At 36.0% G+C, this 17,768-nt stretch overlaps 1 protein-coding gene across 1 annotated transcript in view; it reads right to left on the bottom strand.

Moving 5' to 3' along the window:
- Positions 1 to 17,768, bottom strand: part of LOC145675799 (dipeptidase 1-like) — a 993,427-nt gene that overhangs the window by 190,089 nt on the left and 785,570 nt on the right. The window contains exon 5 of the mRNA XM_081746502.1: positions 747 to 879. Coding sequence (XP_081602628.1) covers positions 747 to 879 — 133 coding nt within the window. The remainder of the gene's footprint in view (positions 1 to 746; positions 880 to 17,768) is intronic.

Raw genomic sequence — 17,768 nt, 5'->3', positions numbered from 1 at the left:
CGTAATTAAACATAACAGGAGAATTATGTATATATAAATGAAAGAGACTATGTTTGTGACCTCATAACTCTTAAATTACCCGACCGATCTCGATCAAGTTTTCAACATGGATGAAGTTCGGGCCTGGAATGGTTTTATCATTTCACTTTGAAGGTGCAACTTAGGGAACGGGAAGGGAGATATTTAGTTGAGTTGATTTTGAGTTTAACGTCTCTTTCAGTAGTGACGCTATATTAGACGAGACCTATTGATTAACGTGGAATCTCAATCACATGAGCTCCCGCCGGGAATCGAACCCGGGTCTTCCATGCCAAAGGCGCGTATACTAACCGCTTAGCGACGAAGGAGCTCGGGGACATATTTAAAAATGACTGAAAATGACCTATATTAGTGACTTATGCATAGTTTTCTGGGTCGCTAAAATGATCAGTGACACACTCTAATGCCCAAATTAAGCTCTTTATGTCCAAAATGAAACGTATTCTCCCCGTGCAAAAAACAGGTATTCTGCTAACATATATCGTATATGCGGTCTACTAGACAATGGTCAAGCATCAATGATTTTCCGAGATACGCAGTGACTCCGGTTATGGCTCGTATTGCATGAAAATTTCGCAGAATTCTTTAACAGTATTTTGAGTAGGCGATTGGAAACTCTCATCACTGTCCACTAAAATAAATGAAATATCCTATACATGATATATAAAATAAATTATATATATAGTGCAAAGAATATATAAGCTTACCTTTAGCAGTGGTTACAATCTCCAATTGTGATGAATGAAGTTCGGCGAGTCTTTTAATGAGGTCTATCTGTTCCAAGGTCAATTGAACGGCATCCAAATATTGAGAACCGCAAGGAACATAAGCGGACCAAAACTACAAGTAAAGAAAAGGAAATATTAAAAAAAACACTGCACTGCCTATATTACACATAAAATAACTTTTAAAAAAATACTGTACATTTAGAATCAAGATTAAACTATGAAATGGTATCATAGGTAAAGTAAATGTGCTGAACTTTGGCATGCAGCTACTGAAGGAATAGCTTTATAATTATAGGAATTATTTTTTTAAATAATGTTTTTGAATTAAAAAAGAACTTAATGAGACAAGAGGTTAAAATTATTAATTTTATATCATCACTGAAAAGATTTATCATCTAAAATTCTACAAGAGTATAGACGTATAGGGAAAAATGTCCAAAAACGAGCCATATATCATTCGATGGATTTGATCATGCTGAACAAAACGACATAGAGAGAGGACTAGCTCAGGAGAGTAGCTTCCGGAAGTAGGAACGAAAAACACAGTTCGGATTGGTTGGTGTTATCTATGTCTTTCCACGTTGCATTCAAATAGCAGAATTCAGAGAGTTGTTGTTGTCGGTTTTCGTGGCCCAGTGGGCTAGCGCTATATGCTAGTAACGAAAACCTCTTTTGGCGTGAGTTCAAACCCGGACCGAGGAAAGCTTTTTTTACATTTTTTTTTACATTTTTATAACACTTTTTAAATTAAAATAATACGAAAATAATACTCAAAAATGTGATTTACTTACTTTTGTGCAGATAAGTAGTAGTAGTAGTAGGAAAGGGTTAGAAGCCCCGCAGGACTCGTTTTGTTGCCCTTGTACTCCATGATATAAGGCTCGTTTTGTTCCCCTTGTACTAAATGATATAGATTTTGTGACCAACTTAAAACAACTGACTAGGATAGCGCGTAAAACAGCTGGCTAGAGTAGCGCGCGAAAAAACGTACTTCCTGGAGTATTACTCTCCCGAGCGGGTCGTATAGAGAGAGCGAATCCTCATTTTTATTTTTTTTTTATATTTTTAACCTCAATTGAGTTTTTATATCTTCAGGTGCAGACCTAGGTCTAAATCACTTAAATCACTGGGTTTAACAAAACTAAGGTGCTTGAATTAATTCTGGCTGTTCATCAATAGAGGTCATTAGTTGTGCTATTTCAACACAGCACTATGCCACTATGTGTATATGAAAGTACTATGAATAGACTTTAATGTCAGTATGTCATCTTAGATTGGAGTGAAAAGAACATAACTATCTATTGATTTGAAAATGTCCGGTTTTGTACAAAAAGGAACAAAGAAAGAAAAGAAAGAAGCATTTAAGAAATGTACTGTTTTTCTGCTTTCATCTCGAGAAATCTACTGCTCAAAGTCATCATTTGTTAGTGGAGGCGTATGAAGAGCATAGATTGGTTCAGATGATTGAAATACGGTTTTGATGATTGTAACAAAGAGCGTTGGTCACAGGAAAAGTTTGAAGATGGAACATTAGAGGCATTACTGGAAGAAGACTCACCTCAGACGCTTAAAGAGTACTCTGAAGCACTACATATCAATGCATCACTGTTAGTGAACGTTTAAAAGCGTTGGAAACGATCTAGAAACCAAGAAATTGGGTATCACCTCAATTGATAGAAAGAAACGTTACGGAACGTTTAACTGTTTGTGATTTACTGTTTCAAAGACAAACACTAAAGTTGTTGCGTCGAATTGTGGCTGGCGATGAAAAGTGGATTCGTTACGATAGTCCCAAGCGCGGAAAATCATAGGTACTTCTGAGCAAACCATCAACATCAACGCCGCAACAGATTTGCATGGAAAGAAGGTCATGCTGTGCATTTGATAGGATAAAGTCGCTGTAATCTGTTACGAGCTGCTGAACGCTATCGAACAGTTAATGCTGAACGCTGCCCCTTGAACAACAAAAGCAGAAACGTAGTAAACTAGCCAATACGATTTTGCATGTGATACCTTTACCATACCTACCTGCTTTTTGGTATGCCGATATTTACAGAACCCGCAAAAACTACTACAGCTATCGACAGTTGCAAATCGAAAGCAAATCGAGTTGTGATAACGGTATCACATGCAAAATCGTATTGGCTAGTTTACTACGTTTCTGCTTTTTGAACAGTTTTATTTGTTTCGAAGATATTACAGAAAAACTCTAAAATTAGCGGAAGTTTAATTTCGCTGTAGTGAAGACCTTAAGCTACAAGATTACACTAAAAGAAACTTACGTGGCGTATGTGAAAACGTAGGTTACATGTGTAAATCTTATAATTTTTGTACTTAACGTACAGCAGACGTAAAAGTATATTTATACGTAGGCTACTTTCCATATAAGTTTTCTGAATAAACGTCCTTTCCGTACGAACGAAAGAACTGTATATAGTCAGTCAGGATCTCACATACAGATGTATGTATGTAATATATAGCTGACGTAAGGCACATACATAAATGTATGTAATATATGGAAGACTGTTAAATGTCAGACATTCTGCTACGCATAATGTAAAATCTAAACGGAAAAGGTATGTAGCATACGGATAACTTATGCTTCCTACTGATTTCCGTAGTAAACATAAGAATTCTGTATATTTGTACGATATACCGCTGTCCGGATAACGGATTTTTCTCAGTGTATCATGAACTTGGGCTGTCGGTCATGTTCAGCAAAAGAGAAATTTCAGTTTGACCGAGTTCTGTGTCACCGATAACTAATTGAAGATAAATTGTACACAGAGAGGGATTTTCCCTATAGCGATATCTCAACCTTTTTGTATTTTGACTTGTGTAGTCTTATACTAATTATGTAACAAGATACTACGCTTAGGTATTAAACACGGATGTTTTTTTCTTTGCAACTTAACTTCTAAATTAAAGACACTAACTTGTGATTGACTGTCATTTCTTATTAACTGTTAAGCATCTCATTACATTTTAAACCATTTTATTTTCATCACTTCTCCCATTTAAAAGAACTTCTTAGATTTTTAGTAAGATCGTTGAGTAGATAAAGATGTAAACTGAAAAACAAACAAAAATGACAGGACTTCATATGGAAATTCACATGGTGCCACATACTTTTAATGAGTACGATTTATATATTTATCATGTCTATCCTGGCGAAAAAAAAAATCAAGAACTACTTGATCACCACCAAATTTGATCAGGACGTAGTTGGTCAAAGGATAGGAATCGAGCTGGTTTTGGAAGCCAATATTCAAACCGAAATGGTAGAAATTGTCCATTTAAACTTGATCGGTATAAAGCAAAAAAAAAAAAAAAAAAAAAAAAACGGTAATAGAGAACAAGCGGTTTTCTATAATCGATTAAGCATCTCAAGTATGCATTACATCTCCATCCTTAACTCCCTATTAAAACCGGAAGTGGCGGAAGCCCACTACAGCTTCCGGTTTCAATATTGATCTAATAGATAAAAATGATAATCGATAGAGCGCAGCAGTTTCCGGAATCGATTCAGCGTCCTAAGAAATAGGTACTAGGACGCTGAATCTTATCTTTTAATCCAATATTCAAACCGGAAGTGGTGAAAATTTAACACTTCGGGTTTCAACGCTGATCCTTACAAGGTAAAAACGGTAACAGATAACGAGAAGCGGTTTTCTCGAATTTAAGCGTCCTAAGAACATATTCTGTTCACTTGTATCTATTAGAACCGCAGATGAGAGAAATTAATCATATCCAATTTTAACGATGATCACTATAGTATAGAAACAGTATTAAATAGAGTGAAGCGGTTTTCTGTGATCACCTCAACTAATCTCTCTTACAAAAACCAGAAGTGGTTTAAATATACCATCACTTCCGGTTTCAATAATAATTGAAAAAATATCATGCCATAAAACTAAACTCCTCCATGTACTGTACACGTGACACTATTCTTTATATCTCTATTTAGGATGGCGAGAGATGAGAAGGAAGCCATAATGGCATTATTATTTGTTGTGATTCCAGCCTTGATAGGATAACCGGACTGCATGGTAAAAACTTATTATTGGCGGTCAGAAGTATTGCCTAAATGACTAGGCAGAATTGTTACAAGACAGTGCAGTAGATATGGGTCACTTGGCGCAGTTTTTTTTCCTACTGCGCATGCGCAAACCCTTGACGCTGATTGGCTGCCGCAGGTCACGTGACCCCGCCCCCTTGACCCGCCCCTTGACGCTGATTGGTAGGCCACGCCCCCGGCCACGCCCCTTCACGCTGATTGGTCGGTGCAGGCCACGCCCCTTCACGCTGATTGGTCGGTGCAGGCCACGCCCCCGGCCACGCCCCTTGACACTGATTGGTCATCCTCTTTTACGACCTCCATTTTAGGAGTATCTACTGCGCTGACTGGCTGGCAGCGGACCCCGCCGATTGGCTGGCACCGGACCCCACCGATTGGCTGGCGTCGAACCTCGCCCCCTTGACGCTAATTGGCTGGCGGCGGACCCCGCCCCTCCCCTTTGCGCTGATTGGTCGGTTGGTGGCGGACCCCGCGTACCCTTTTATGAGCACTTTACGAACACATAGCAGAGCCGATATCACATTCTTCATCCACCTATTTAACATAGCACATATTACACAGAGACTCGTTCCCTTTTATGAGCACTTTTTTTCAACATAGCAGAGAATGGAGACCAATTTTTGACCTACTGCGCATATGCGCAAAACTGTTCCGATTCCGCCGGAGCAGAACTTCCGTTCTCTATATCAATGGTACCAGAACACACACACACACACATACACTTGATGCGCAGTTCCAAACCCCACAGCAGACCGCAGACTGTTTCGGTTCAGGGCCAGATTACGGCTATGCGCAGAAACATAAAATAAGACATAACACCCCCGTTCTCTTTTACGAGCACTTTATAGCAACATAATAGAGCAGACAATAAAAAAAATAACAACACACACACACACACACACACACTTGATTGCTTATGCGCAGCAAAATTAAATTTCCAAATAATTACACATTGCACGCATGCGCAGAAAAATTACAGTCACATAACAAACTGTTCCAGCTGCAGTGCTGGTTCCGGTTCAATAGAGCAGACTACGTGCAACGAGCAGGTCATAAAAGACTATGACCTATTTTTCATCCCCTAAATAAAATAGTATACACACACACACTTAGTTGCGTATGCCAAATCCGATTTAGTACAAATAACACGCATGCGCAGAAACATTTACATTTCCGATTTGGATGAAACTCGGCATATGGGGGTTTTCGGACATGCTGATTACCAATACCACACCTACTTTTACCTGGGTCTTATAGTTTATGAGGGATACGTCGTTTGTATGACACTTAAAACCTAATAACTCAAAAACGGAGCCACATATTGAGGTCGTGTTTCCACATTTAGTAACGGGTCACCAGCAACCACAAGTTCCAAAATAATGACAATTGAGGTCAAACGTCAAACTCGAAAACGGATCCACATATTGCGATGCAGTTTCCAAATCTAGTAATTGGTCATCAGGTACTACAAGTTCCAAAATAATGACCATTGAGGTCAAAGGTCAAAATACTTAAAACCTAATATCTCGAAAACGGAGCCACATACTCAGGTGCTGTTTCCAAATCTAGTAACTGGTCATCAGGTACTACAAGTTCCAAAACATTAACCATTGAGGTCAAAGGTCAACATACTTAAAACCTAATAAGTCAAAAACGGAGCCACATATTGAGGTCATGTTTCCACATTTAGTAATTGGTCATCAGGTACTACAAGTTCCATAATAATGACTATCGAGGTCAAAGGTCAAAATACTTAAAACCTAATAACCCGGAAACTGAGCCACATATTGAGATGGTGTTTCCAAATCTAGTAATTGGTCATTAGGTACTACAAGTTCCAAAATAATGACCGTCGAGGTCAAAGGTCAAAATACTTAAAACCTAATAACTCGAAAATAGTGCCACATATTGAGGTGCTGTTGCCACATTTTGTAATTGGTCATCAACTACTACAAGTTCCAAAATAATGACTATCGAGGTCAAAGGTCAACATACTTAAAACCTAATAACTCAGAAACTGAGCCAAATATTGAGGTGCTGTTTCCACATTTAGTAATTGGTCATCAGGTACCACAAGTTCCAAAATAATGACCATCATGGTCAAAGGTCAACATACTTAAAACCTAATCACTCGAAAACGGACCCACATATTGAGATGGTGTTGCCACATTTAGTAATAGGTCATCAACTAGTACATGTTAAAAAAAGTACTGACTTTCGAGGTCAAAGGTCAGATATTTAAGCCTTAACTCGTAAACGGAGCCAGCAAGAGATTTCTGTGACCTATTCAATCTTTTGTTCCAAGCAGAAAAAGTGAAGAATGAATAAATTTTAGTGACTTATTTGCTATTGTACTAACAAGAAAAAAATCAAAACAACGCCATTTTTAACTAGCTAGAATTTCTGTACATTTGTGGGTTATTCAAAATAAACGAAAAAATAATTTGGATGGACTAACGAAAAAGAAAGCAAAGATATGCCATTTTAGCTAGCTGAGAATTTAAAGAAACAAAGGGAACCTACTCAATTTTCTATCAACGAGAAATGCCATTTCAACTACCTCAGAATTTATGTGCCTTTTTGTGCTAAGGTGTGTTTTAACGCTTCTTGACTAGTTAAATAAACGAGGGAATATTGTACCAATGAGAAATGCCATTTTTTCTAGACCATGTTCTAATATTTAAACAAACGAAGGGGTGAATTTGAGTGACCTATTAATTTTGCACCAATGAGAAATAACGGCGTATTTTAAATCATTTTGTACTATTTAAGTAAACAAACAATCGGATAAATTTAATCGGCTCAGAAGTGTACTATTTAAACAAACGAAGGTCTCTTGAGTGAGATTTCCAATTTTGTAGCAAGAAGGACTATTTTCTAACTAACTCAGAATTTCATTTCATTTTGTAATACTCAAATTTGGATGGAGTGTTTAGTTCTGTTCGAACCAGAAAAATTTGATTGGATTATTTCCTTATGTACCAACCGGAAAAAAAGTGAAGGGCCATTAATCAAATAAATTTGGGTAGAATATTTACTTTTGTACTTAGCAAAATAAGAAAAAGAAGTGAAGAACGAATAAAATTTGGATGGACTATTTTCTTATGTACCAACAAAAAAAATGGAGCACCAGCGACGAAAAAAGAAACCGAAGGAGGAATAAATTTGGGTGACCTATTCAGTTTGTACTAAGCGGAAACAGCATTCTATACTTTTTCGGCCATTTATTGGGGGTGTCCTATTTCTTTTTGTGCCAACGAGACCATTTTTAACCGACTTAGAAACGAGCTACACAAATAAACAAAGCAATCAATTTTTAACTAGCTCAGAATTTCTAGACCATGTTGTACTATTTAAACAAACGAAGAGATAAATGTGTGTGACCTATTCACTTTTGTACCAAGCAAAATAAGAAAAAGAACTGAAGAACTAATGAAATTTGGATGGACTATTTTTTCATGTACCGACAAAAAAAACGGAGCACCAACGACAAAAAGGAAACCGAAGGAGTACCTAATCAGTTTTGTACTAAGCAGAAAAAAGCGGAGAAGGTAAAATATAAATAGCTCAGTATTTATGTACATTTTTGTACTAATAAATTTGGGTGTTCTACAGAAGAAAACGGGGAAGGGCCATTTTATTTAATTTTGTAGTACTCGAAATATACAAAGATATAAATTTGTGTGACCCATTCAGTTTTGTACTAAGTAGAAAATTTGTTGGCTTTTTTAGAAAGACCATTTTATCTTTTGTATTCAGATTTTCCGGCTACTTTTTGTGCTCTACAAATAAACGGAGGAAAAGCAAAGAGAGACCTTTTTTAACTAGCTTTGAATTTATGTGCCTTTTGTAACGAAGAAACAAATTTGAAGGAGGTTCATTTTAACTAATCCTGCTGCGAGTAGATCAATTAGTATATAGTAAAAAAATAAAACAATATGGCATTATTGCGACTTTCATTTTCGAATACATACGAATTAGGCCACTATGGCAAGAAATTCTACTCTCTCCTTATGCTTATTTGGAGCAGACTTAAGAGGACCAAGCATTAGAAACCCGCTATTAGGGCGTCGATTCAGTAATCCATATTGGAGTATATCTTTTATACAACAAACAAGCTTCTTAGCCCCACTCCAGAAATTAGAAAACAAATTCTTTCTTCTACGGTCTTCGGCACGCATTTTAGACCAAGGGCAGAAAGACACTATATTAAATAACACTTCTGCTGGATAGAAATTCGATTCTCTCGATCTTCTGCTTTAGCCGACAACTTTACTTGGAAATTATCCACATCTTAGAATTTATCAGGTTACATCTAGTAAAAGAAAACGAATAGATAATTTTGAGACAGTTCCATATGGGTAAATACAGTATTAGTAGAAACGATAGTTTTTAATTAAGTAGAGATAAGGAGAGAGTGAAAAAATGGAAAATTAAATTTTAAATCATCATTATTATTATTATTTTAGAGGTCAAAAGGAAGAATAAATGAATTTGAGTGGCATATGTACGGAATTTAGTTTTGTACCGGGCAAAAAATTTGAATGGAATATTTTATTTTGTACCAGCTGGGAATTTAGTGTTGTACCATTGTATCAATTTAAGTATTTTGTACTATTTAGTACCACCGAGAAGGTGTAGAATATTTAGTTTTGTACCAAGCAGAAATTTGTTGGCTTCTTTATTTTGTATTAACGACTAAAACCTTTAACACATACTTGGTTGTGTGCATTACAATGGCCGAAGTTTTTCATTTCCCTGTGTTACAACGTAATGGTCGCCCCGCTTATTCTAGGTCTACAGTTAGATATTTTCGATTGGATAATGGTATACAGCCATGTTTTGTTGAGCACAATGCCCACTATAACGATGTGGTAGACGATTATTTGATGGATAGATATTTGTTTAATAGTCGCTATAACAAATGGTATATGGTAGAATTTGTTAAGCATTTATCGCAGGTAGATATTAAGATAGACTTTTTGTCGTTGGTTACTCGTTTAACCGCACACAGTTCTCTTTTCCAATCAGCTACCTTTTTTGCCATGAAAACTAAGGGTAATAGTTATACTGTGACAGCTTTCTTTCGCTATGGGGGAACGCAGGACACTTTGGATGAGTTATTAAAGTTTTGGAATCATGTGTGCGAGTTCAGGCCAAGTATCCAGATTGCAGATTTACTTGGTTGCTTTACACGATGTGGTAAAACTGGCCTTTTTGCGGTATCTCCTGATACCTATTTGCTGGACCTCGCGGTATTTGGAAACTTGGTGAAAAAGAATAACAAATGGTTTTTCTCACAATAAAGCTATACATACAGAATAATCCATTATGGCAAAAAATACTACTTTCTCCTTATGCTTAGTTGGAGTAGACTTCGATAACAAGAACGATACATTGTGTAAGAATTTCCAAATAATAGCGGTATTGCACTGTACTTATAATAGTCTGTAATAGTGCAGTTTATTTTTCAAATGAGAGTAGGTTTTAAAGGTGTATTGTAGTCTACCAGCAATAATGATCTCTAAGAGAGTTATTAGGTAAAGATAACAATTACACCGCCATTCTGCGAACACATTTATACGATCCAATTTCTCAGATTTAAGGCTAAATTAAATGGGCAAGAGGTGTACAGTATTTGGGAGAAATAACTAAGAAGTACTAAGATGTGCCAATAGAAAAATTTCAGAACTTGTAATAACGATGATTCCGTGGGTGTAGATTGTCTTAGATAGAATACAGGTAATTCTTCCATTAAAATTTACAACTATCTAATTGATTTTCTTCATTGTTCAGACAAGCGTTTACAGGGTATTACGAGATGGGAAGCAATTATCTTTAACTACTATACTGATGAGTGGATCCAATACAAGACTGTTTAGAACTAATTTTACACATCAAAGAATATTTACAAGCAACGTTACGAATGCGTTACCTAACATTTGTATTGCTAGTATAGTGAGGGTCCTTAGGTACTGCCTATAGCTCAACGATACAATTATATTTGATTAATGGAATTATTTTTTAAACTTTCTTTCCTCGTCTAAGGTAAATTATATGATAAGTCCAAAAAGACCAATATATATTTTTGAATTTATGTATTTTATTATAATAGAATATAAGATTATGGAGTATATTTGGAAATAATAGAACATACATCATGATGTTATATTGCCTTGAAACATATTATGAAACACGGAGAATGCATAGAATGCTTTTATTGTAGGTATATAAAACTATTTATTTGATTTGTTTTTGCGGAAGAGTAGAAAAATGACTAGCATGGAAATGACTTATGTTTCACCTAGAGAAAAAGAAATTCAGCGTGAAAACGAGAAACCAATACTGTTAATCCAGCCGTCTGACCCCGATTTGCCAGATGAATTACGTGATAAAGTGAGAATCATATATCCAACACAGGAAATAGAAGATGTGTATTATTTTAGACGCTATAATAGATATAATGATGAAATACTCCCGGAAAGTGATGATGACAGTGTTTCAAATATTACCTGTTTTGAACTGGAAGCTAATGAGTGCGACTGTACTTGTGAAACTATTAGTGATACATGTGCTATACAATTATTTAATGAGTATACACCTAATTCAGTATTATTATGTGAAGCATGTTCTAAACGTAATGAAAATGAAAAAGATCACAACTGTTTGCTGCAGCATGATTACGATTTATTGCAAAAGGTGTGGACGATCTTAATTAAACGTGAAATGAGAGAAAAATCTATAAACTTTATATAAAGAAGCATTTTAAAAGTTGTAATATTAAGAACACTTATACTTTGGAGAAAAAATTTAATCTGGTATATGAATACATTACAGAGTGTGATTATTATATTAACAAAGTAGTAGAAATGTTTTTAGAGAAAGATAAACAATTATTTAATTCTGTAAATGAACACTGAGCCCACTGTAGCATATGCATTTGATTGTGTAAAAATAGAAGAACTTGAACTGTTAAATGAATCAATTTGTAGTATTGTAATATTACAAACATTGGACTCTGGCTACTGAATTGTCAGTGAGAGTCAATTTAAATTGTTCTCTGGATGACACAAACATATACAAAATGTAGCATAACAAAGGTATAACATTCTGAGCTTTTCTTCTGATTGTTACACAAATGAAATAGACCACCCGTAATACAAAATGGTATAAAAATACCTAGCTTGTTATAATGAACCTTCTTCCCTTTTTTTTCATGCTTTTTCTGCTTGCTATAAAAGTGAATAGGTCAAACAAATTTGTTTTTCTATGGTTGGTACAGAAAGTAGACCTTCTCCGCTTTTTTAATTACAAACAAAATTTATTCATTCTTCAATAGGTCACTCAAATTTAATAGCACAAAAAGGCTAGTTACCATTGACCTTCTTTGCTTAAGCTACTCAAATTTATTCTTTCCTTTTTCTGCTTGTAACAAAAGTGAATAGGTCACACAAATTTATTCCTTCGTTTGTTTAAATTGGGTAGACCAAAAACACAAAAAGCTGTAAAATGCTGAGCTATTTAAAAAGGTACTTTCTTGCTTTTTTCGATTTGATACAAATTTTTTCAAAAAGGTATAAAATTCTAAGCCAGTTAAAAATGGTTTTCGTTGGTACAAAAGGAAATAGGACACCCCAATAAATGGCACAAAAAGTTAGAATGGTGATCCTTCTTCTCATTTTCTGGTTAGTACAAAGTGTTAATTCTTTCCTTTTTTCTGCTTGGGTGGTTAAAACGACCATTCTTTGATTTTCTTCTGATTGGTACAAAATGGTATAAAAGTCTGAGTTAGTTGAAATGGTTCTTCTTTACTTTTTTTCTGGTTCATACAAAGATAAATACTCCATCCAAATTTGAGTAAAATGGTTCATGTTCGCTTTCTCAAATTTAGCCCTTCGTTTTATTTAAATAATACAACATGCACTAGAAATTCTAAGCTAGATAAAAATGGCATTTCTCCTTGGTACAAAATGGAATAGATCATTTAAATTTATTCTTTCGTTTATTTAAATAGTTAATACGGCATATCTTTGCTTTCTTTCTTGTTACTCCATCCAAATTAATTTTTGTGTTACAGAAATTCTGCGCTAGTTAAAAAGGTCTTTTTTTGCTTTTTCTTTCGTTTATTTGAGTAGTACAAAATGGTATAAAATACTCAGCAAGTTAAAATGGAAAAGTAGAACACCCAAACTTGTTCTTTCGTTCATTGGGCTAGAATAAAGGTATATAAATTCTGAGTTAGCTAAATTGTACCTTCTTCGATTTTTCTGACCACTCAAATTTATCCCATCGTTTGTTTAAATAGTACAAAAAGGTACAGAAATTCTCAGTTAGTTAAAATGGGTTTTCTTCGCTTTTTCTGATTAGTACAATTTTGTTCTTTCGTGAAAATCCTTTGGTTGCTACAAAATTAAATAGCTCACTCATATTCATGCCTTCGTTTATTAGACTAGTTTAAAATGATATAAAATGATCCTTTTTTTGCTTATTCCTTTTGTTTGTTGAAATAATACAAAATGGTATAATATACTCAACTTCGGTTTTTCAAATTAAATAGCTCACTCAAATGCATTACTTCGTTTAATTGATTTTAGAGTTGACACAAATTATAAGTCCTTTGTTTATTTGAATACTCCAAAATGGTGCAAAACTAAATACTCCATTGTTTATTTGAGGAGTAAAATTATATAAAATAATCCTTCTTCGCCTTTTGCTGAGCCAGTTAAAATGCCATTTCTCATTGGTACAAAATTGAATAGGTCACTTAAATTTATTCTTTCGTATATTTAAATATTCAGCTAGTTCATTTTTTCTCGTTGGTATAAAAAGTAGAACATCGAAATTATTCTTACATAAATTCTGAGCTAGTTAAATAGTCAATTTTCGTTTCCTTAAACAGTACATAATTAGCTAGTTAAAGTAGCTCTTCTTCTCTTTTCCAGTTGGTACAAAAGAAAATAATCCACCTAAATTTTATTCATTCTTCACTTATTTTTTTCTGCTATTCCGTCGTTTATTTGAATAATGGCCCTTCACTTTTTCCAGTTGGTACATAAGGAAATAATCCAATCAAATGTTTCTGGTTCGTGCAAAACTAAACACTCCATCCAAATTTGAGTATTACAAAATGAAATGAAATTCTGAGTTAGTTTAAAAAATGGTCGTTCTTGCTACAAAATTGGAAAGCTCACTCAAGAGTACAAAATAGTATTGAACTTCTGAGCCGGTTAAATTTATCCGATTGTTTATTTAAATAGTACAAAATGATTTAAAATACGTAGCTAGTTAAAATGTATATCGTTGCTTTCTTTCTCGAAGTATGCCAGTCATATTTTTTCATTCTTCACTTCTCTCTGCTTGGTACAAAACTGAATAAGTCACACAGGCTTTGTTTAAAGTTATTAAAGCTTAGATATTTGACCTTTAACCTCGATGGTCAGTGTTTTCAGAACATGTAGTAGTTGATGACGTATTACTAGATTTGGAAACAGCATCTCAATACGTTGCTTCGTTTTCGAGTTATTTGCGTTCATTGGTTCATTGGACTTTCATTATTTTTGGAACTTGTAGTAGTTTATGACCAATTACTAAATTTGGAAACACCATCTCCTTCTGAGCCGGTTACATTTATCCGATTGTTTATTTAAATAGTACAAAATGATTTAAAATACGCAGCTAGTTAAAATGTATATCGTTGCTTTCTTTCTCGAAGTATGCCAGTCATATTTGTTCATTCTTCACTTCTCTCTGCTTGGTACAAAACTGAATAAGTCACACAGGCTTTGTTTAAAGTTATTAAAGCTTAAATATTTGACCTTTAACCTCGATGGTCAGTGTTTTCAGAACATGTAGTAGTTGATGACGTATTACTAGATTTGGAAACAGCATCTCAATACGTTGCTTCGTTTTCGAGTTTATTGCGTTCATTGGTTCATTGGGCTTTCATTATTTTGGAACTTGTAGTAGTTGATGACCAATTACTAATTGTGGAGACACGACCTCAATATGTGGCTCCGTTTTCGAGTGATTAGGTTTTAAGTATGTTGATCTTTGAAATCGATGGTCATTATTTTGGAACTTGTAGTACCTGATGACCAATTACTAGATTTGGAAACACCATCTCAATATTTGGCTCCGTTTTCGAGTTATTAGATTTTAAGTATGTTGACCTTTGACCTCGATGGTCATTATTTTCGAACTTGTGGTACCTGATGACCTATTACTCAATGTGGAAACAGCACCTGAGTATGTGGCTCCGTTTTCGAGTTTTGACCTTTGACCTCGATGGTCACTATTTTGGAACTTGTAGTAGTTGGTGGTCGATTACTAAATGTGGAAACAGCACCTCAGTATGTGGATCCATTTTCGAGTTATTAGGTTTTAAGTATTTTGACCTTTGACCCCGATGGTCATTATTTTGGAACATGTAGTACCTGATGACCAATTACTAAATGTGGAAACATGACTTCAATATGTGGCTCCGTTTTTGACTTATTAGGTTTTAAGTATGTTGACCTTTGACCTCAATGGTTAATGTTTTGGAACTTGTAGTACCTGATGAATTATTACTCAATGTGGAAACAGCACCTCAATATGTGGCTCCGTTTTTGACTTATTAGGTTTTAAGTATGTTGACCTTTGACCTCAATGGTTAATGTTTTGGAACTTGTAGTACCTGATGAATTATTACTCAATGTGGAAACAGCACCTCAATATTTGGCTCAGTTTCTGAGTTATTAGGTTTTAAGTATTTTGACCTTTGACCTCGACGGTCATTATTTTGGAACTTGTAGTACCTAATGACCAATTACTAGATTTGGAAACACCATCTCAATATGTGGCTCAGTTTCCGGGTTATTAGGTTTTAAGTATTTTGACCTTTGACCTCGATAGTCATTATTATGGAACTTGTAGTACCTGATGACCAATTACTAAATGTGGAAACATGACCTCAATATGTGGCTCCGTTTTTGACTTATTAGGTTTTAAGTATGTTGACCTTTGACCTCAATGGTTAATGTTTTGGAACTTGTAGTACCTGATGACCAGTTACTAGATTTGGAAACAGCACCTGAGTATGTGGCTCCGTTTTCGAGATATTAGGTTTTAAGTATTTTGACCTTTGACCTCAATGGTCATTATTTTGGAACTTGTAGTACCTGATGACCAATTACTAGATTTGGAAACTGCATCGCAATATGTGGATCCGTTTTCGAATTTGACGTTTGACCTCAATGGTCATTATTTTGGAACTTGTGGTTGCTGGTGACCCGTTACTAAATGTGGAAACACGACCTCAATATGTGGCTCCGTTTTTGAGTTATTAGGTTTTAAGTGTCATACAAACGACGTATCCCTCATAAACTATAAGACCCAGGTAAAAGTAGGTGTGGTATTGGTAATCAGCATGTCCGAAAACCCCCATATGCCGAGTTTCATCCAAATCGGAAATGTAAATGTTTCTGCGCATGCGTGTTATTTGTACTAAATCGGATTTGGCATACGCAACCAAGTGTGTGTGTGTATACTATTTTATTTAGGAGATGAAAAATAGGTCATAGTCTTTTATGACCTGCTCGTTGCACGTAGTCTGCTCTATTGAACCGGAACCAGCACTGCAGCTGGAACAGTTTGTTATGTGACTGTAATTTTTCTGCGCATGCGTGCAATGTGTAATTATTTGGAAATTTAATTTTGCTGCGCATAAGCAATCAAGTGTGTGTGTGTGTGTGTGTGTGTTGTTATTTTTTTTATTGTCTGCTCTATTATGTTGCTATAAAGTGCTCGTAAAAGAGAACGGGGGTGTTATGTCTTATTTTATGTTTCTGCGCATAGGCGTAATCTGGCCCTGAACCATTGATATAGAGAACGGAAGTTCTGCTCCGGCGGAATCGGAACAGTTTTGCGCATATGCGCAGTAGGTCAAAAATTGGTCTCCATTCTCTGCTATGTTGAAAAAAAGTGCTCATAAAAGGGAACGAGTCTCTGTGTAATATGTGCTATGTTAAATAGGTGGATGAAGAATGTGATATCGGCTCTGCTATGTGTTCGTAAAGTGCTCATAAAAGGGTACGCGGGGTCCGCCACCAACCGACCAATCAGCGTAAAGGGGAGGGGCGGGGTCCGCCGCCAGCCAATCAGCGTCAAGGGGGCGAGGTTCGACGCCAGCCAATCGGTGGGGTCCGGTGCCAGCCAATCGGCGGGGTCCGCTGCCAGCCAGTCAGCACAGTAGATACTCCTAAAATGGAGGTCGTAAAAGAGGATGACTAATCAGTGTCAAGGGGCGTGGCCTGCACCGACCAATCAGCGTGAAGGGGCGTGGCCGACCAATCAGTGTCAAGGGGCGTGGCCGACCAATCAGCGTCAAGGGGCGTGGCCGACCAATCAGCGTCAAGGGGCGGGGCCAAGGGGGCGTGGTCACGTGACCTGCACCAGCCAATCAGCGTCAAGGGTTTGCGCATGCGCAGTAGGAAAAAAAAACTGCGCCAAGTGACCCCTATCTACTAGTGCTCTTCAAATAGAAACATTCCTTTCGAGACGAAGTACGACTTTCACACTTTTCCGACAGAACGTTTTCCCAAATTTCGTCCCTTAGTCAACACTACTCATTATAGCTAGCTACAGGACCGGCGCTAGCAATTTTGCCGCCCTGGGCGGTGCTTTCACATGCCGCCCCTTTAATCAGCAAACCTTATTTTGACAGATGACGTTCAAGTGTCATTTAAAAACATGTATAAAATGGAAAAGTAAACAAAGAAAATGAACTACCTTTCTGGAATGCTTACGTAATATTTAAACGACTCTATACCGACACAATATTCAGTATGCTCGATTTCGCTGTATATCTGTAATATACAGCAGTGCATACAGAAAATAAAATTTTAAAAAAATATACTTTAGTCATGACTAAGAATTTTAATTTT

Source organism: Thermobia domestica, chromosome 18 (genome assembly GCF_964235325.1).
Source record: "Thermobia domestica chromosome 18, izTheDome1.hap1.1, whole genome shotgun sequence".
NCBI lineage: Eukaryota > Metazoa > Arthropoda > Insecta > Zygentoma > Lepismatidae > Thermobia > Thermobia domestica.
Note: the sequence above shows the minus strand (reverse complement) of the source record. Positions and strands in the feature narration are given on the sequence as shown.